The sequence below is a fragment of the Staurois parvus genome, unplaced genomic scaffold, assembly GCF_062004578.1.
Source record: "Staurois parvus isolate SC_StPar_1 unplaced genomic scaffold, SC_StPar_1.0 ptg000734l, whole genome shotgun sequence".
In the NCBI taxonomy this organism is placed as follows: Eukaryota; Metazoa; Chordata; class Amphibia; order Anura; family Ranidae; genus Staurois; species Staurois parvus.
Genome location: NW_028318530.1, coordinates 3,023,157 through 3,045,000, shown reverse-complemented (window position 1 = coordinate 3,045,000; position 21,844 = coordinate 3,023,157). Strand labels below are relative to the sequence as shown.

At 47.6% G+C, this 21,844-nt stretch overlaps 2 protein-coding genes across 2 annotated transcripts in view; one reads left to right on the top strand and one right to left on the bottom strand.

Moving 5' to 3' along the window:
• SMIM14 (small integral membrane protein 14) overlaps positions 1 to 2,829 on the bottom strand; it is a 56,405-nt gene extending 53,576 nt beyond the window's left edge. Inside the window, exon 1 of the mRNA XM_089654030.1 lies at positions 2,687 to 2,829. The gene's annotated coding sequence lies outside the window, so the exon portion shown is untranslated. The remainder of the gene's footprint in view (positions 1 to 2,686) is intronic.
• A 12,968-nt stretch (positions 2,830 to 15,797) lies between these two features.
• The window catches only part of UBE2K (ubiquitin conjugating enzyme E2 K), a 47,482-nt gene continuing 41,435 nt past the window's right edge, over positions 15,798 to 21,844 (top strand). The window contains exon 1 of the mRNA XM_089654029.1: positions 15,798 to 16,045. Coding sequence (XP_089510155.1) covers positions 15,983 to 16,045 — 63 coding nt within the window. The 5' untranslated portion in view covers positions 15,798 to 15,982. The remainder of the gene's footprint in view (positions 16,046 to 21,844) is intronic.

Sequence of the window (21,844 nt, the reverse complement as noted above, 5' to 3'; positions counted from 1 at the left end):
GACTGCAGCAACAGTGCCTATAGAACAGGAAGCAGGAGCACAAATGTGTGTAACAGAAAATATACTTATTTAACTCCCTTTAAGATAGCCTTATAGCTCGATTAGACTTGAGGTTAGGGGGGGGGGCGCATTTAAAACACACTTGACTGAGCTGCATTTTTAGCATTCCCTTAGGCCAGGTTCACATGTGCGGTCCGGATTTGCGCGGGAACGAGAGCCCATTCGTTTGAGTGGACTCCCATGCCCCGGGACACGCAGAGAAGTCATCCCTGCACTACTTGGGAAATCGCAGCCTGCTCAGGAACTGAAGTCCCCAGTACAGTTGCTATTTCCAGTGCTGCCGGCGTGCCATTAGAATTATTGGAATCTGCCTGCGGGTCCCCCATTCTTCTGTGTGGGTGGTGCGGCTGCAGGCATTTGTGCGGGTCCCCCATTCCTCTGTGTGGGTGGTGCGGCTGCAGGCATTTGTGCGGGTCCCCCATTCCTCTGTGTGGGTGGTGCGGCTGCAGGCATTTGTGCGGGTCCTGCATTCCTCTGTGTGCGTGGTGCGGCTGCAGGCATTTGTGCGGGTCCCGCATTCCTCTGTGCGGGTGGTGCGGCTGCAGGCATTTGTGCAGGTCCCGCATCCCTCTGTGTGGGTGGTGCGGCTGCAGGCATTTGTGCAGGTCCCGCAGCGGCACCACCCACACAGATGTGAACCAAGCCTTAAAGTGGTTGTAAACCTCAAACGTGAAATATTATTACAAAAGTATATCCCTCTACAGTGTGTATGTGTCCCAGTTAAGAGCACTAAGTGTAATTTCTGTCTGCTTCTTTGTCCCTCTGTTATCACTATGAATCACTTTTGACAAGTTTTCCTGACACCAAGAGAAAAATGGTGACAGGGGAGGGATCTCCATCCGATTGACAACCTCAGTTCTGTTCCTGTGAGCTGTGTGCAGGGGCGTGTGTGTATCTTCCCTCCAATCGCTTCTCACAGCTCTCCTCACTACTCTCTGCAGTGTAATTTCAGTTCTCCATCTCTTTTTTTCTGAAATCTTAGATAACCTTTATAAATGCAGCACTTTGGATGGATTTATAAATGCAGCACTTTGGATGGATTTAGGGAAGACTGCAGATAAACAGGAACAACTTATGTAGGAGGATTTGTTTCATATCTGCATATCACCTGATGCCAGTCACTTCACTGGGTCTATGTGAGGGTTTACAACCACTTTAGGCTGCAATGGCGGAGGACAGGGTGTTCTCATGTTGCTGCTGTGATACTTTGTTTCCACTGCAAAAATGATCCAACATGTCACGCCTGCCAAATGGAATTCACTCAAGCAAACGAGAAAGCGCTACAAACACCCTAAAACTGCGTGGCAAGCACGTGGCTGCAGCAAAATGTGAGGCAATGACAGGGTTATAAATGGGTGGTGAAGAGGTATCTCACTGCAATCCAAATGTGGATCTGTTCAGAGACGCAGTGGCTTAGATGCAGGTATAAACCTTCCTTGCGCATGTATGCATCAGGTGGGTGGGCCGTAACGCCCAGGCATCGCATGTATGCATCACTGTGTGGTTCTGGGGTACACTCCATAAGCACCCCAACAACTGTCACACTTACATGGACAGCTCATGTTCAGCTCCCAATGAAGACATCACTGTGCAGCCAATCACAGTCTTGCATGATTGAGGACTCTGCCTTCCTGCCTCAGGTGTCACAGCCCACTTAAAGAGCCAGCTTCCACTAGGGCACAGGTGTCAAACTGGTGACCCTCCAGCTGTTGCCAAAGTACAAGTCCCATGAGGCATTGCAAGATTGACAGTTACAAGCATGACTCCCAAAGGCAGAGGCATGATGGGACTTTTAGTTTTGCAACAGCTGGAGGGCTGCCAGTTTGACACCCATGCACTAGGGCATCCCTGTTCACATTGCATCATTTGGGGTAGTTTTTGCCATGGGTGTCATGATCTCGGCATGTAAACACCCACATCCGCTGCCATTTGCAGCTTAAAGGGGGTGGTTGGGGGGGCAGTAAAAAAAAAACAAAAAAAAACGCAGCAGCGCTCAATCCCCACCCTAAATTAATTTCCAAATGAGGTCTTAGATGATCTGATATCAGTATGCAGCGCTGCATGCAAATACAGTTTTTAATAAAAGGAAAGGGGGCATCAATATGAATCACTTCTGACAAGGTTTCCTGACACCTAGAGAAAAATGGTGACAGTGGAGGGATCTCCATCTGATTGACAGCCTCAGTTCTGTTCCTGTGAGCTGAGTGAAGGGGAATGTGTTGCTTCCCTCCAGTCATATCTTTATTTTAGTCACATGACTGGAATTTTTCAATATCATTGGACCCAGCTGGCTAGAACTCACTTTTCTGATGAATCAGTATCCTCATCCATGGCTGTTACCTTCGTGATTTCATCCCATAGGATCTAATGAGCAGGAATAGAGCCACAAAAAATGCCAGCTGCTGAGCACACCATGTCCATCCTACAGCTGGATGGGGCTGATTTCTATGGATGAAGACTGATCAGGACACACAATCAGCTGGGATAACAGACAGGAAGGGAGGGAGGGAGGGGAAAACAACAAACAAGCCAAGTAAACTAGTCCCAGCACAGGATGGGACTCCATGCATACGATGCCATCCATAGGGGAACAGTAGTGTCAGTGCACAGTCCCAGGACCCCTCACCTCACAACACGATCCAGCCGGGAGCCTCTACTGTACAGCACCTGCTCTGTTTTGATTCGACTGTACACGTCATGCTCGTGCACAGAACCCGGATCTCCCCCGGGTCTCTCCCGCCCCGTTCCAACCCAAGCGCGCTCACGCTGCTGGCCTCAGCCAAAGAAATGTATGAGGGGAGCAAGCGGGGCGGAGCAAAGGTTAAGCCAATCAGCAGCTGCCAGAGCCGGCTGAGCGCTGTGTACTCTCCTCAGGGGGAGGAGCTCTAGGAAGCCGTGATCTCCTATGTGTTGCTATGTGCTCAGTATTTTGAGATGTTTAAAGGAAACTTGACTTGCAGTACGGGGGTTGTCATTGGTAGTCTCTCTTTCCGGGAAAGCTATATGCCCGTCTGTCCTGCTGATCCAGTGGCAGTGCTCTGGGAAGACAAGTGTAACACATGAAGATTTAATATCACATAAAATGGAACGTTACCCATAAAAACCTGATAAAAAAAAATGTTCTTTAGCAGGAAACATACATTCCATATTAATAATTGTGCTAACAAAATTAGTGTGTGCTCTAAATTGCCTCCAGCAGTGTTCCTGTATGCTCCTGCTGGAGGCTGCCATTTTGCTGAAGCCAAGAGCCCATAAGCAGCAGTAAATCTTTAGAACGCCAGCAGATCGGGCTCTAGTGGCTTTGATATTTGGCACAGTGCAGAAAAATAGAGCGCAACTAAGCATATGCAGAACAGGGTGAGACAATGAATTACTGGATTTTAAGTTTTTTTCTTTTTTTATTTAGAAATTATACTCACCTAAGTGGATGTCAGTCACTGCTCTCTGCTCTGCCCTTCCAGCGCTCACTTGAGTGACAGGCTGTGGAGGGGGAATGAGGAGCTGGCTCAGACTTCAGCGAATCCCTGAGAGGCTGAGCCAGGTGCCATTCCATTGGTTTGGGTGGATCCTGACTTTAAAGACTGGATCTTTCCCCAGTCTGGACTGGCTGAGTGACATCCACCGACAGCAGATTTCAGCCCACTGTCGGCTGGAAACAGGTCACAGGAGTGCAGAGCGAACTGCAGTCCTGTGATTCACAGGAGTACAGTAAAACAAACTTGGTGGTACTTCTCTTTTAACTTATTGCCGACCACAGATAGCCGAATGACGGCTGCACTGCGGCTGGCCAGTTCTGAGTGGACGTCATATGACGTCCTCCCAGAACGCGCTCTCCTGTGCGCCCCAGGGGGCGCGCACCCGGCGATCTCCGTGATCGCTGTGTCCTACGGACACAGCTGATCACGTGATGTGGTAAAAGGCCAATCACAGCGGCCTTTTACCACATGATCAGCGGTGTCCAATGACACGCTGATCAGAGGGAAATGCAAGATGATCAGTGCCCTGATGATCGGTGCCCAGCAGTGGCACCCGCAAGTTCCGCCCACCTGTGCCCAGCAGTGCGCCCACTAGCTCTGCCCACCTGTGCCCAGCAGTGCACCCACCTGTGCCCAGCAGTGCACCCACCTGTGCCCAGCAGTGCCACCTACCTGTGCCCAGCAGTGCCACTCACCTGTGCCCACCCACCAGTGCAGCCCAGCAGTGCTGCCAGTCAGTGTCCAGCAGTTGTGCCAGTCAGTGCCGCCAGTCAGTGCCCAGCAGTGATGCCAGTCAGTGCCGTCTATCAGTACCCATCATCAGTGCCGCCTATCAGTGCTGCATATTAGTGCCGCCTATCCGTGACACCTCATTAGTGCTGTCTATCAGTGCCGCCTATCCGTGCCACCTCATTAGTACTGCCTATCAGTGCCCTTTAGTGCTGCCTCATCAACGCACATCAGTGAAGGAGAAAAATTACCTGTTTGAAAAATTTTATAATAGAAACAAAAACTTTTTTTTTTCTTCAAATTTTTTGCACTTTTTTTATTTATAGCGCAAAAAGTAAAGCGCCCAGTGGCGATTAAATACCACCAAAAGAAAGCTCTATTTGTGAGAAAAAAATGATCAAAATTTCATATGGGTACAATGTTGCATGACCGCGCAATTGTCAATCAAAGTGCGGCAGCGCTGAAAGCTGAAAATTGGCCTGGTAAATAAGGGGGTATAAGTGCCTGGTAGGCAAGTGGTTAAACAGTACAGGCACTTATTTTTAATGTTTTACATAGCTATACCCAGGCCCGGATTGGGACAAAAAATAGGCCTGGGCATATTCATGGAGTCAGTCCTCCACACTAATAGAATATAAAGGGGCACTGTGATATAAAGGGGACTGCATTGTAAAGAGGCACTGTATTGATTACAGTGCCCCTTTACAGTGCAGTCTCCTTTATATCACAGTGCCCCTGGAGATCTAATCACGGTGTCCCATATATATTAAAAGAGATGGCCAAATCCAGCAAAGAGACATCCCATATAGCAGACGGGATGTGTCTTTGCTGGATGGGGATGTCCCTTCTTGGATTTAGCGGTCTCTTTGCTGGATGGGGATGTCTCTTTGCTGGATGGGGATGTCTCTTTGCTGGATGGGGATGTCTCTTTGCTGGATGGGGATGTCTCTTTGCTGGATGGGGATGTCTCTTTGCTGGATGGGGATGTCTCTTTGCTGGATGGGGATGTCTCTTTGCTGGATGGGGATGTCTCTTTGCTGGATGGGGATGTCTCTTTTCGGGACCCAACTGGGCAGAGACAGCCAATCCAGCAAAGAGACAGCTCCTCCAGCAAAGAGACAGCCCCATCCACAGCCGCTACAGACCGGTCACAGAGCAGCAGCCTGCTGAGTAGGTGTCTGTGTGTCAGTGGCACTTTCTGCTTGTCTTCAGGAGCCGTCACTGCTGCTCCTCCTATCGGCCCTGCTTTGGACTTAGTCGCACAGTGGGAGGTGAGTGGCGGCCACGGTCTGTATTAGCCTCATCTGGACTGCAGTCGCCGTTTACCTCCTGCTGTGCGGCCTGGTCATCTTAAGCCCAGAGGCCCTGGCCCACTGGGCAAATGCCCGGTGTGCCCTCTGGCCAGTCCGGACCTGGCTATACCTGAAAAAGGGGCCAGCCTGAAGTGATCTAGTAGGACTTAATTTTCTGACTAAAATACCACTTTAAACCCTCATGTTATAAATACTTTCAGCAGTTGATTTAATCACCTAAACTGGAACTTTATCCATAACAACTCAATAAAAAATAATGTTCTTTAGCAAGAAACATACATTCCATCTTAACCAAGATAGGCCATCAGTACATCAGCACTGATCAATTTTCAAATATATACCATAGTTTGTAGACGCTATAACTTCAAACAAACCAATAATATTTACTAAAGACATGTAGCAGAATACATTTAAGCTAAAGAAATTTGATTTTAGTATATATACACTTTATACCGAAAAGTAGAAAATATCTTTTTTGTTCAAAATTTTCTGGTCTTTTTTGTTTATATAGAAAAAAAACAAACAGCGGTGATCAAATACCACCAAAAGAAAGCTCTGTGTGAAAAAGATAAAAATAAAAAATATCATTTAGGTGCAGTGTTGCATGACCGCGCAATTGCCAGTTAAAGTAGCACAGTGCTAAATAGCAAAAATTGACATGTGCATGAAAGGGTAAAACCCACCGGAGGTGAAGTGGTTAATGCTAAATCACTTCAGGCAGGCCCCTTTTGAAGGTATACTATGTAAAACATTACAAATAAGAGCCTAGACTGTTTGCAATCCAGTAATACACTGTCTCACCCTGCTCTGCACATGCTCAGTTGCTCTCTAGCTTTAGGCACTGTCAAATTTGTAGAGGCCAATCTGTTTCCAGCCTAAAGATTTAATACTGACTCCAGGCTTCAGCAAAATGGCAACCTCTGGCAAGAAAAAACAGGAACAATACTGGAGGCAATTTATAACACACACTGACTTTGGTAGCATAAATAATAATGTGGGATATACAGTATGTTTCTTGCTAAAGAGCATTATTTGTATCAAGTTGTTAATGGAAAAAGTTCCATTTTAATGCAGGGAATGCATTAAGGTAATTTAGAACCACTTTAAATCAGGTGCTGAGGGTTCAATACTATCCTGAAGCACGTGTCAAACACAAGGCCCGCAGGCCGAATCCAGCATGCCAGGTCATTTTATTTGGCCCCCACACCTCTCCTGCAGCTGGGGGGCCCCCCCGGTCTCTACCAACCGCCCTCCCATCTCAGCAATCAGCAGCAAAGAGGACAGAACTCCTCGTACAGATCCCGTGCCTCTCTGTGCAACCACAGCACTCCCTCGTTTCCACCTTCCCTTGCCTCAGTGTTCAGCCCGACACCTGACTCCAGCCCTCCTTTGCTCACCATCCATGCCATGCACGTTCTGCTTCCAAGCTCTGCCCCCAGCTGACTTCCTGGCAGCAGCACAAGCTAAGGGGGTGCACTGTGATGTAGGGAGAGTGGGGGACTGTTAATTTCTGATGGGGGGGCCCTTTTGACATCTGATTTAAGGGAGGGTGGGGGGCTCTGGACATCCAGTGTTACAGATGCAACCGGTCCTTTGAGGGCAACCATACTGTCAGGATCCGACCAGCTGGCTTCACCTCTCAGCGCGTGCAGCTAGCCACTTCTGCCCCCTCCCCAGCTCAGCGCATCGGTGAGTGCTGGAGGAGCAAAGCCGAGAGTAGACCAAGAACTGAGTGATCAGCGGTCATATGATAGCTCAGTTCTCAGTCTTAAAGCTGACGTGGGACAATTGCAGCATCACACAGATTCTGTGGCAGAGATGAGTATGTATATATATTTTTAGAAACCCTTACTTTATTTATAGCAGAACTAAACTTCCTTGCTGTAAAGTAAAGGAGGGTTTAGTTCCACTTTAAGCAGTGCATTGTTAGACCTCATTCACACCGACATTTCTGTGTTTAGCTCTTCTAAAAAAAAAAAAAAAGACCGACAATTTTGAGAAAACAATATTTGACTTTTTGCTATTAAACATGTCCAGTAAAAAAATCAAATTGTCATAAATTTAGGCCAAAATGTATTCTGCTTCATGTCTTCGCTAAAAACAAAAAAAAATCCCAATACGTTTAAATTAATTGGTTTATGTGAAAGTTGTAGTGTTTACAAATGGCGGTATAGATAGTGAAATTTGTTTTTTTATTTTTACTAGTAATGGCAGCGATCAGCGACTTATTGTGGGACTGCGGTGGGCATTCTGACACTGAGGGGAACTGACTTGGTGGCACTAACACCAATACAGTGATAAAAAAAAAAATCAAGTTACACTTACGGTAACGTCTTTTCCAGGAGTCTTTCTGGCCAGCACCTTGAGAGACCTCAGCTCCTCCCCCTCTGAGGAAACACCTCCACCCTAAAATAAAAGAGCTCCACTCCCCTCTGACCTCAGTTCTCCAAGCATCCTCTGGTCACCTGGGGAGACACAACGTGAGATAACATAATCGTAATAAGCCATCCTCAGATAACCAATATCAACACTGGGTGGGAAACCGGTGCTGACCTGAAAGACTCCTGGAAAAGACATTACCGTAAGTGTAACTTGATTTTTCCCCTTTCGTCTTTCAGGCCAGCACCTTGAGAGGATAAGCGAGTACTCACCCCTCGGGCGGGCTAACTGCTTGCAAGACCTTACGACCAAAGGCCTGCTTCTGCACCGAGACCAGGTCCAGTCTGTAATGCTTGGCAAACGTGTCATAGTTGGACCATGTTGCCGCTCTGCAGATCTGCCCTGGGGAAGCCCCTGCTAGCTCTGTCTGAGTAGCTGCTACCGCTCGGGTGGAATGCGCCCTGATACCTTCTGGGGCCTCCAGGCCCTCAGCCCGGTACACTCCTGCAATTGCCAGTCGCAACCAACTGGCCAGCGTCCTTCTAGACGCCTTCTTGCCTCTTCTAGCCAGCTTGAAAAAAACAAAAAAGGATTCGGTGCTCCTAAACTCCCTAATCCTCTCTAGATACTGGAGTACGCACCTTCTTACATCCAAAAAATGAAGTTTTTCCTGATCTACCCCAACCGGGTCAGGAAAAAACGACGGAAGGACTATGTCCTGTTCCCTCTGGAATGTCTGGGCCACCTTCGGAATGAAGGATGGGTCCGTCCTGAAAACTATTGTCTGAAAAAATACAGAGATAAGGTGTTCTGATCGATAGGGCCTCTAGTTCACATACCCTCCTCGCCGTGGTAATTGCCACCAAAAATGCTGTCTTAATGGTGAGCTCACCAATCGGGCAGGACTCCAGGGGCTCGAACGGAGCCCTAGTTATCACTCCGAGCACCTTGGCCAAATCCCACATCGGAAACGGTCTGTTCCTCGGAGGCCTCTGTCTCACCAGAGCTTTAAAAAATCTAACCACCAACGCCTCCCTGGCCAAGGGCGTCTCTAGGAACACGCTGAGGGCCGAGACCTGGCCCTTGAGCGTGCTAACAGACAATCCCTTGTCTGCCCCCGCCTGGAGGAATTCTAACACCGAAACTAAACTATGGGTTGCTACTGACGCCTGGTCACACCAGGCTGTAAAGCGACTCCAGACCCTACCATAAATGGCCTGGGTCTCCTCCTTCCTACTGGCCAGTAATGTTGCCACTACCCTGGGCGAGAAACCTTTCTCTAAGAGGAGCTGCCGCTCAGAAACCAGGCCGTTAACCTCAATCTTCCCACGCTGGGGCAAAGGACCAGCCCCTGCGTTAACAAATCTTCCCTTGGTGGCAGCCCCCAGGGTGGACGAGAGGCTAAACTTGTTAGGGTCGCGAACCACGCCCGCCGCGGCCAGAAGGGAGCTATCAGGATTAACGAGGTCCCCTCTGTCCTGAACTTCCTTAGAACCAGGGGAAGCAAGGGAACTGGGGGGAAAGCGTAACACAGCTGGTAATCCCACCTCTGACTTAACGCGTCCACCGCTCTTGACCCGTCTCTGCGGGATAGGGAGAAGAAGTTCTGGACCTTGTTGTTTCTTCCCGAGGCAAAAAGGTCCACGTCCAGGGATCCCCACCTCTGCACAATCTCCTGAAAGACCTCAGGGTTCAAGGCCCAATCCGACTCCCTGAGCCGTGTCCTGCTCAGGAAATCTGCCTTCTGGTTTAGATCCCCTCTTAAGTGTACCACAGACAGGCACGCCAAGTTCACCTCTGCCCAGGACAACAGCGTAGCCGCTAATGCTCCCTAGGGCCTTGCTCCTCGTTCCTCCCTGCCTGTTTATATAAGCCACCGCCGTGGCACTGTCCGTTAGGACTCGCATGTGCTGGCCCGTGACCCTCAATCGGAAGGCGTGCAGAGCCTCCCCCACTGCCCTCAACTCCCTCCAATTTGAGGATTCGCCCTTCTGCGCTAAGGACCATTCCCCCTGAGCCACCAAGCCTCCCAGGTGGGCTCCCCACCCCCTGGAGCTGGCATCTGTCGTGACCTCCCTGGACACCGGAAAGCACCACAACAGCCCCTGGGCTATGCTGGACAATCTCCTCCACCACCACAGAGACCTCTTCACACTGGGGGGAACCAGGACCCGGTCCTCTAAGGAGTGAGCCCTGCTGTCCCAAACTCTCAGGACCCACGCTGGAGGAGACGCATATGCAAACTTGCCCACTGTACAGCTGGAATAGAAGCTGTTAGTAATCCCAGTACTGACATGGCCTGCCTTATGGATATCGACCTGCTCCCCTGCACCAATCTGATCCCTGCCTCCAACTTGGTAACCTTCTCCGAAGTCAGACTGGTCTTCTGACTTACTGAATCCAGAGTGTAACCTAAGTAAACCACTTTCTGAGAAGGCACCAGACAGGACTTCTCTAGATTCCAAATCCACCCCAGGTTTTCTAGATGGCCCCTCAATACAACCAGATTCTGCCGAAGGTGAGCCTCTGAATCTGCGAAGAGCAGCAAGTCGTCCAGATAGGCCATTACCGAAGCCGCCAGTCTTCCTCCCACAGGAGGAACCGAGTCACCGCGGTTTCTGGGGCTGCTCAGGAGGGCGAAAAATCGCACCCCCCCTGCCCCTACCTCTCTGCCCTGCAGACCTACTGGCCTCAGGCTCAGTCTCTTTGCCGGGCGGGACTTTCGTGTCCCTCCCTCCTGCAACTTCCTTTTGAGGGGGAAAGGACTTCTTCCTGTCAGCCGTCCGGTCCAACAATTCCTCCAACCCTGGGCCGAATAGACAGTGTTCTGTGAGGGGGATGCCGCACAATCTAACTTTTGAAGTGATGTCCCCCTGCCACGTCTTTAACCACAGCGCCCTTCTAGCCGAATTGGTTAGGGAAGCTGACCTAGCCCCCAACCTCACCGACTCCGCGGAAGCGTCCGTGATATATCCTACCCCTTGCAAAAGGGTCTCCTCTTCTAGCCCCCTTGCTCTTCAGACTGGGAATCCCCCAATGGCCCTTCCTCCTCTCCAGTCACGAGGAGTTCCCTGCTCCGACTTACTGAGGCTACTGGGGGGGGGGGGGAGTTGTAGGTTGGGGAAGGGCAAACCGTTCCATGAGGGATTTGAAGGAGTCGAAGGTGCTACCCAACTCCTTCACAGACCTGGCTAAGTCCCCCTGTTCAGGCCTCTCCTCCCTCACTAACCCCTCTATACATGGGCCACAAAGAACCTTCTTCCAGGTTTCTTTTAAAATTTCCTTGCAGGATGGGCATCTCCGTTTAGGCTCCTGGTGCTTGAGCTTAGCCCGAGCCTTGCCCTGAAAGACACAAAGAAGGGGTAGGATGGAAGCCTGACAAACCTAACCTCACACCAAGCCACCCCCCCTTCTCCGTCCCGGCAGAGCCTAAGGGCCTGCTCCCACCGCAGACCCCCTGCCCTACCCCTTAACACACCCTCACCACCCAAGGGTCCGGGAATACCCCTTGAGCTAGGGGCCAACAGGTAGGGGAGGCCTCCACTGAGGCACCTTACCTGTGTCTGGCTGGAGCTGGCATCTCCTGGTCCCGGTGCCTCCGACATCCCGCACAGGAGGGTGGTCGCCTGGTGCTGGCCTGTCCCCTAGGCAGCTGTGCACCGCACCGCCCTTTTGAATCTCACGCCGCCGTGGTGTGAGGGCCGCGACCGGAAGTTGCCGCCCTGGGCGAAGCCCCGCCCCTTCCACCGGAAATCGCCGTCTCCCGACGTCCAGCCCGGCAAAGTCACCTGACCGCCAGCATGGGAAGGAGCGGGACTCCACCCGATCCTCTCCAGATCTCACCACAGCCACCCTGACGCCCCAACTCGCCGGAGGGGGTCGGGGGGGCGAAGAGCAGGTACGTGCCTACCCGTTACCTGGGGTGCGCACCCACTGCACCGCAGCCTGCCCAGGGAGGATATGCAGCCGGACACTCCGGCCTTCACTCCCGGCTGCGTCGAGCCTCTCAGCCGGCTATCCGACCCTCGGCTCCCCTGCCGTCTGTGCGACAGCACCTTGCACCCTATTTTAGGGTGGAGGTGTTTCCTAAGAGGGGGAGGAGCCGAGGTCTCTCAAGGTGCTGGCCTGAAAGACGAAAGGGGAAAAAAGCACTGACACTGCACTAATGGCACTGGGCAGGAAGTGGTTAACATGAGGGGCGATCAAAGGGTTAACTGTGTGCTGTTTTACTGGGGGGCTGTGTGTGTGCTTTACACTGTAATTACGCTGCTTTGCATGGCTGTGCTATGCAAAGCAGTGTGCACGAGCTTACAGGGAGAACTGTATTGTTTACATACAATTTTCCTCCCCATCGGAGATGCTCGGCAATCACTGGGTGCCGGCGAGTAATCATCGGCTGGGACCCGGTGATTGACAGCCACGGCTGCGAATGGCGGCATGGGTAGAGCTTGCTCACACGCGCACCCTACCCGGAAATTCAAAATAGCATATGTATACGTGATTTTGTGCACCCGTGCCGCCCTGTAGCAGTATATATGCTATAGGATGGTTGGGTAGTGGTTAGTGCCCATTCACACTGGCCTCGTGTGGTAAAATTCAGAATTTTACTGTGCTGGCAGTTGGAGGTCTGGGAAAGGGCGTTGAGCATCGCAGTGTGTACTTTTTTTCAGAAATATTTTATTGAAATATCAAAATAACATTTCAATCATTTCTATGCACCACAGCTCGGCTGTGTCGTTTAGAAACAAACATGGAGCCTTCAGGTAGGCTCTGGTCCTGTATGGACCACACTGCACTGCTTGACACCCAAGGATTCTGTTGCAGTGTGAACAGGACTCACAGAAAACCACTTTTTTCAGTACGCCATTGCAATAGCTGGCCTTGAACCGATGCAAGAAAAGGTCAGCTACCACACCTAGTGTAAACGAGTCCTGATGGTGTTAATGAGACCTAAACGTCAAGCATTGCAGTGTGTGTAGAAATGCACATTGAAGGCAAACATAGTGCAGTAAGGGCCCTTTCACACGGGCGTTTGCCTGGTTTTCATCTGTCCACTTACAGGAAAAACCACAGTTAGCAATTCATTCCTACAGGCTTGTGGATGTGAATGGATGACCATTTACACCCACCTAAATCTCTGGTCCATTTTTTTTATGGGACAAGGCTGTGTCTTTTTCCATTTACATGGATCTGAATGGATGTAAACAGATGGACATGTGCGTTCCGGTGCATTCTGGTGGGTTTTACTGCGTTCCAGTACAGTTCAGTGCAGAAAGTTCTACTTTTTTCTAGAAGTGGAACACACTGGAACTGACCGCACTGGTGTGAACTATGCCATTGGTATCTATGTAACCAACTATCAATGTGTTTTTAATGCAGAAACAAAAAAAACGTGCTGAACTGCATGTGGTGTGAACTGGCCACTGGCAAAAATACATATTTTTTGTTTATACTTTTGTCACCTACGATTAGTTTCTTCAAGAACTACAAAAAAAATGGACGCAAGAACTACAAAAAAACGGACGCAAGAACAGATGTAAGGTGAACTGAAGTGTAAACTGAACTGAAGACAGATATGCAAACTGATGTAACCTGAATTCATATTCATGAGCTTTCTCTTAACAAAAAAAAAAAAAAAATGAACTGATTAAGCCCATGTCAAACGACCCTAAGCCTGCATTCACATTGCATTTTTGCACAGTACACACATTCAAATGAATGGGAATCTCTGCAAGCTCTGGGCATTGAGCTGTGTGCATCTACTGGTCGCATTTAGGGTACCAATAACAACGAATGGCACTGCAAACATGATGTGTGTTTAGAACATGCGTGAAAGAGCACACTTTTGCACACGTTAATGTAACTCTAAAAAGGGGCCCAAGGCCTTGTTCACATCATGTGCAGGGACGTGAGTTTTTCTGCACGAGTTCTGCAAGGACACAAAGAAAACAATAATTCTTTATGCCCTGTTCACAACAGAACACTGGTATCACATGCGCATTTATCCTGCACTGGAATCTGCAATGTGTATGAAAGTCACTGAAACAGGCATGAAAACTGATGTAAACTTGTGTCTACAAGTGAAATCTGTGCATTTTTTCCATCAGTTTTTCTGCACATACAGTGGGGATCGAAAGTGTGGGCACCGCAGCTAAAAATTTGTATTAAGGTGCATAAAGAAGCCAAGGAAAGATGGAAAAATCTCCAAAAGGCATCAAATTACAGATTAGACATTCTTATAATATGTCAACAAAAGTTAGATTTTATTTCCATCATTTACACTTTCAAAATAACAGAAAACAAAAAAATAAAGTAAAGTCACGCAGTAAGCGTAGCCGCTCACAGTAAAGTCACGCATTGCGCAGTAAGCGTAGCCGCTCACAGTAAAGTCACGCAGTAAGCGTAGCCGCTCACAGTACAGTCACGCATTGCGCAGTAAGCGTAGCCGCTCACAGTACAGTCACGCATTGCGCAGTAAGCGTAGCCGCTCACAGTAAAGTCACGCATTGCGCAGTAAGCGTAGCCGCTCACAGTAAAGTCACGCATTGCGCAGTAAGCATAGCCGCTCACAATAAAGCATTGCGCAGTAAGCGTAGCCGCTCACAGTAAAGCATTGCGCAGTAAGCGTAGCAGTGCACAGTAAAGTCAAGCACTGCGCAGTAAATGTATCAGTGCAAAATAAAGCAGCACACAGTACAGTGAAGCATTGCACAGTAAAGGTAGCAGTGCAAAGTCAAGCATTGCACAGTAAGTGTATCAGGGCAAAATAAAAAACAGCACACAGTACAGTCAAGCATTGCACAGTAAACATAGCAGTGCAAAGTACAGCAGCACATTATAAAATCAAGCATTGCGCAGTAGGTGTAGCAATTCACAGTAAAGTCAAACATTGCACAGTAGGTGTAGCAGTGCAAAGTCAAGCATTGCACAGTAAACATAGCAGTGCAAAGTACAGCAGCACATTATAAAATCAAGCATTGCGCAGTAGGTGTAGCAATTCACAGTAAAGTCAAACATTGCACAGTAGGTGTAGCAGTGCAAAGTCAAGCATTGCACAGTAAACATAGCAGTGCAAAGTACAGCAGCACATTATAAAATCAAGCATTGCGCAGTAGGTGTAGCAATTCACAGTAAAGTCAAACATTGCACAGTAGGTGTAGCAGTGCAAAGTCAAGCATTGCACAGTAAACATAGCAGTGCAAAGTACAGCAGCACATTATAAAATCAAGCATTGCGCAGTAGGTGTAGCAATTCACAGTAAAGTCAAACATTGCACAGTAGGTGTAGCAGTGCAAAGTCAAGCATTGCACAGTAAACATAGCAGTGCAAAGTACAGCAGCACATTATAAAATCAAGCATTGCGCAGTAGGTGTAGTAGTGCAAAAAGCAGCCCAAAGTTAAGCATTGCACAGCAAAGCCAAACATTGCACAGTAAGTGTAGCAGTACAAAGTCAAGCACTGTACAATAAACAAAGCAGTGCAAAGTACAGCAGCACATCACAAAATCAAGCATTGCACAGTAAGTGTAGCAGTGCAAAAAACAGCCAACAGTAAAGTTAAGCATTGCACAGTAGGTGTAGCAGCCCACAGTAAAGTCAAGCATTGCACAGTAAAGCCAAGCATTGCGCAGTAAAGTCAAGCATTGCACAGTATGTGCAGCAGTGCACTGTTGCTGTTAATGACTTGTCTGCTCCTCTCTGCAAGTAAATCCCGCAGTACTACCAAAAGCAGCGGCAAAGTGGGCACATGCGCACAAGGGCGCAGAGTGCAGGCGGTGTCAGGTGACTTTGCGGGCCCGGATGACGTTGCCGGGGCCCTGTCAGGAAGTTCTTCCTGCGGCCTCCAGCGGAGTGCATTGCGCATGCTCATCGCCACCATTTTGCCGTTGAGTGTTGTGTCGGGGGCTCGTTCACCGGGGCGGGGGAGGCTGAGGAATCCGGGCCCGGGAGAGCAGCCGAGTGTCACTGCAGCCAGGCCAGCGCCACATCCACCGACAGGCCGGGGAGAGCAAACAGCGGAGCAGACATGGCCAATATCGCCGCACAGAGGATCAAGAGGGAGTTCAAAGAGGTGCTAAAGAGCGAGGAGGTGAGAGAGCTGATATCCGTGTCCCATTCATCCTGACATGCCCCGGCACAGGGCGGACAGTGCCCGGGCACTCCTCCATTGTCAGGATGGGGCTCTGTCCTCCCCATTGCACTCTATGGGTGATAGGAGAAGTTGTGTCCTCCAGAGCAGTGAGTGGAGTTGTGTGTGGAGAGCTGGTCACATGTGAGTGTTGGGGCCTCATCTATTCATCAGGAGGTGACCTGTCATTGGATCGCTGTCCTCTGTGTGATAACAAGCATCCCTCCACCCTCAATCATCAAGTCAGCTTCACTTACAGCAGGTGCCGCCTCCAGCGCCATTGTGAACCAATGTCCTAACCGGACGCACCTACCCGCTGATACCTGCATCGGTCTGGTCACCGTCCGCATAGATCAGTGCAGGCTGAACACAAGGGCACACACGGGTTGGACAAAAAATGGAAACAACATGATTTGCAGATGTGAAAGTGATGACATGTTTCACATTGAAAATGAAAGTGGTGTAACATTCTTTTGTTTTTGCTGTGTGATGAGACACCTAGCTAACAGGTGGGAAGCCTCACTTTCTCCATTCACTGCGTGTGCTGCTAGTAATACAGAGTCGTATCAGAGCTTATGAGCTTCAAAGAGGGCACATTGTTGGTGCCGCTTAGCTGGGGCCTCTGTGAGTGAAGCTGCCAATTTATTTACCATGTCCCGAGGTACAGTATTGGAGGTTATGATGCAATATACAGTTTCCAGGAAAACGTCGTCTGATAGGCATAAGCGTGGTTGACATGGTCAACTGACCAAAAAAGACAAAAGGACATTGCGAGGAATTGTGACCTGGATTAAAAAAAGCAACTGCTGCAAAAGTGACTGCAGAGCTCAATCTCAGTCCCATGAAGACTGATTCCTGTGAAGACTGACCTCTGAAGTAACTTTTGCAGCAGTTGTTTTCTTATTCTGGGTCACAATCCCCCTCAATGTCCTTTTGTCTCCTTCAGTCAGCTTACCATGTAGACCGCACTTATGTTTATTAGATGACATTTTCCTGCAAGCTGTATATGCCATCATAACCTCTGATACTGGACCTCGCAACATGGCAACTTCAATCACAGAGGCACCAGCTAAGCGGCCACCAACAATTTGCCCTCTTTGAAGCTCAGTAAGCTCTGACATGATTCCATATTACTAGCAGTGCACGCAGTGAATGACGAAAGTGAGGCTTCCCACCTGTTAGCTAGGTGTCTCATCACACAGCGGAAGCAAAAGAATGTTGCATCACTTCCATACATCCGCTTTCAATGCAAAACTTGTCAACTGCAAATCATGGGGTTTTTTTTCCATTTTATTTTTGTCCAACCGCTGTATAAATACATTGTTGTCTATGTGTTCTGTTCACACCATAACCCTGCGTTGTGGCGTAGCCTGTCCACATTTTAACACCACAGATCACTGCAGCACATCGATTCGAATGAAATTTCATTATGTGACTCTCAAAGGGTCAATTCATTTTTTTTTTTATTCTAGTTTTATTGCTTTCATTTACATAGTTACATAGTCTGGCTGAAAAAAGACAAAAATTCCATCCAGTTCAACCATAGAAAAAAAAAAAGTTCTAATCCTACACCCACAGGTTATCCAAAGGAAGGCAAAAAAACCCAGCAAAGCATGATCCAGTTTGCTCCTTCAGGGAAAAAAATTCCTTCCTGATCCCCCGAGAGGCAATCGGATATTCCCTGGATCAACTTTACCTATAAATGTTAGTATCCAGTTATATTCTGTGTATCTAAGAAAGAATCCAGGACTTTTTTAAAGCAACCCACTGAGCTGGCCAGAACAAACTCTTGAGGGAGTCTGTTCCACATTTTCACATACAAATATTTAAAGATCCTTACACAGTATCATAACATTCAACAACTCCTTTTTTTCCCCTTTTTTATTATTATACAGGATTTATATAGCGCCAACAGTTTGCTCAGCTCTTTACATTATAAAGGGTGACAATACAGCAACAGTACAGTTCAATACAAGAGGGATAGGAGAGCCCTGCTCCTCGGAGCTTACAATCTAGCAGATTTTCCCCTTTCCCATACATTATCCCCACAATCCCTTCTTCTCCCAAGGGGTTAGTTCATTTTAACCAAAAACTGCCAATGCAGATATGGGACATCTGTAGAAAAAAAAAACCTGTGCATAAATTTGAATAATGCCCTTGCTATAGGTGTAGACCATTTCCGTGCTTCATGAAGCCTGATTGGTTACTGTTCAGGTTCAGAGGAGCGAGCTCTCAAACCCCGAGCTCAGAGCTAATGCACCAGGGAACATCTTGCATGTGATAGGGTTTGAATCAGAGAAAGCGCTCACTCTTGTGCAGGTGAACAGAAAGCCCCTGTTCACACTATGATTCACACGGGAACGCACTTAACATTTCTGTTCATTTCACATGCGATTGAGTTTTGAATGGGCTCAAATCACACCAAAAACAGTACATGCTCGACCTTTGGCAATGCACTGCAATCAGATGACATTGTACTTTTGTGATCTGGTGCAGGCAGACTCACTGTGTTTGCAACCTGTGTATGGGTTGTTGTTAATGTAACATTGATAGCTACTGCTGATTGAAATTGCAGTGCTTTCTGAATGCGATGTGGGAAACGCACAAGGATCACAGGTTTCCTGCACCGCATTTTAGTGTGAGCCTAACCTAACAGCTGGGCATTACTTAGCAACGTCCTAGCAACATCCTGGGAGTTTTCCAGGCAGGCTTCATGAGGTACATAAATGGGCAACACCTATAGCAAGGGCATTCCTTAACGTTGGTCAAAGTTGAACAGTTTGTTTTGATCTACAGACACCACTTATCTGCAAAGGCAGGTTTGTTTTTTTGCTATAGGTGAACTATACCTTTAAAGTAGAATTCCAGGTTGGGTGCCACTAATAGATCATTTGGGGTACATGTTTAATAGGTTATGTGACTCAAAAAACGCATCAAACCACAACACGCGGGCGTTTGTGATGCATTTTCAATGTATTTTAGGTTTTGTTCACACCAATGCAGTTTGCGTTTTGTCAGTTTTTCTGTGCTTTTTTGCACACATTTTTGATGTTTTTTTTTTATGCATTTTGCGTTTTTAGAAAAAAATTTTTGGCCAACATGTTGGGCAGATTAAAAACGCATAAAAATGCTACACCTGTGCATAAGTTTTCAATGCATTTCAGGCCTCTTTCACACCAATGCAGTTTGTGTTTTGTCCGTTTTGCGGTGCTTTTTTTTTTTTTTTTTTTTTTTTTTGATGGGAGGAGGCGTCAAGGGAGCTAGAGCAGGAGGAATGAAGAGATCGATTAGGTTGGTATTTTGGGACTAGGTTAGTGATGTAGCTGGGGGTAGAGTTGTTGATGGCTGCAGACTTCTGGGAAAATTAGTGAGCCAATCACAGAAGCAGGAAATGCCATTTCTGGGGGGTGTTCTGTACACCATCTGTGTACAGAATGCCTTCAGGCTGCCACAATGCATTGAATTTTAAAGAAAATGACAGAGCTGCAGATTAAAAAGGAAAGGTGATTTTTAATACCATTCAATTACAATATGACTTGTGTCGCAATTTTTATATGCAACTCTTCTTTTCTTTTCTTTTTTTTTCCCATCAGAAAAGTGGAGTTCCCTGTTAAGGTTATATACCATCTGAATGTGTACAGACCAGATTGGCAACCAACAAACATTCCCCAGGCAAAGGGGAGAGTAGAAGTGGGTGTGCCTCAAGTGATACAAATAGAGAAATAACACAGTTGGGTGCTAGATGTCCAGAAATGGGAGTGCAGTCCCATCACCCACCCAGTTATGTCTCAGGACTAGCTCACCTCATCATCGATTAAAGAGGTTCTTCACTCTGATTATATGTCTGCAAAAAGGCAGCAGTTACTGTACTATGTCAGTATTACCTGACGTTTGACAACACATGACCAGAAGATTTCTATTATTGCTTATGGGGCCTGTACACCTGTGTGTTGTTTCTATGTGTCAGCTAAAAATACTGTAGTTGATTTTTTTTTGGAACATCAACATGCATGTGTGGTCTCATAGACTTAAAACATCAGCACGTGAAAATGCGTACAGTCTCCTAGCCTTACACCCAATTGAAACCAAACTCTAGAGTCTTTTCTAGGGATGCACTGAAATGTCAGCCACCGAAACATTCCGGCCGAAAATAGCCCTATCGGCATGTAGCCGATACAGGTGCCGGTACAGGAGGCAGGAGAGGAGCACTGTATACAGTGACTGGCTGTCACTATGTTAGTACCGGGTTTTAAATGTAATTACCGGCTTTGTATTTTTTTTTGTTTGTTTTTTTTCCCTTCACTATAGCTCATAGAATGGGCTGTTACTTCCCCCCCCCCCCAAGCTAAAGAAACAAAGTTTCCTTTTAGTTTATTTCCCAGAGTTAAAAGAAACAAAGTTTTCTTTAGCTCCGGGGAAAGTGACAGCTAATTCTGTGAGCTATAGTGAAGAAAAAAAAAAAAGCCGGCAATTGCATTTAAAAACTGGCACTGACCTATAGTGACAGCCAGTGAGGGAGCCTCTCTGTATGCACTGCTCCCTCACTGTATACACTGCTCCTCTCCTGCCCCCTCCTTGCACACGCCACCCCCTGCCCCCTACAAAGGGGACCTGTCACTCATTCATATGCTATCACATAGGGAACTGTTGGTCCCCTATGTGATAGCAATAAAATCCTAAGTTAAAAAAAATAAAAATATACATGAAAGTAGAAAAAAAAAGCAAAAAAAATTGTAGCCTCCCCACCCCCACATACGCAGACCATTTCAGTTTCGGTTTGATTTTTGCCCACACGCATTCTGAATTTTCGGTATCGGCACCTGAATTTTCATTTCGGGGCACCACTAGTCTTTACTGTGATCTTTGAGGAGCTTAGAGAAAGAATTAACGGCACGGTGCAAGCAGAGAGGACAGGCACGCAGATTTTTCTGCTTAACAATGTGTAAAAAGATTAATCCTCTTGTCTACCAAGGTATGTTTATAAAGGGGGTAAAACAAGCTATTGGCTGCTGCTGCAGCCGTGAGCTTGTTGTTATTTTCAGCTTACTCGAGACTGTCATGGAAAAGTGACCCGATCCTCGATGTGACAAATGAACCTGGAAGCAACAAGGTTTTTATTACTGTTGGATTTAGAGCTGTCACTCCCTGACTATTATGGACAGGGGAGCAGCTAGTCAAGCACGATCTGTGCTTGATTAGCTGCACTGTTGGGCTGGGGAGACTTTGCAGGTTACCCCTGTGAATGTTGCAGTGAGAGCAACAATTCTAAAGCAGCTCATAGATTGTGCAATTTTCTTTCCTTTTTTCTTTCCTTTCACCATGGATGGAAAGAAAATTGCTCAATTCCCCCATCAAAACAGTGTTGGAGTAATTCCTCCCGCAGCACTATTGAGTTCTGCCAGCAGAGCACAACGATCACTGCTGGTAGCTATATCTGCTGGCATTGATCACATGAAAAAAATCTAACAGCCTGCACATAAATGAATGGAATCTTGCAAATTTCAGCAGGCATCTATAGCCAGTTTAAGTTAACATTGATCAGCTTTTAATTTTTTATTATCTCCTTGGCTTGGGGTGAACATCTTTGCACTGTACTCATTCCTTTGGGATTTTGCATTAGTTTTCTCCAGAGTTAAATGTTTTTTGACACACACCTATCCTTACCAGAGTGGTAACGTCTGAGGAAAATCTGCTGAAAAACATCCTACTGTTTCAGCTGTCCCTGGAGAAATTATTAGGGATGCACCTATACCCTTTTTT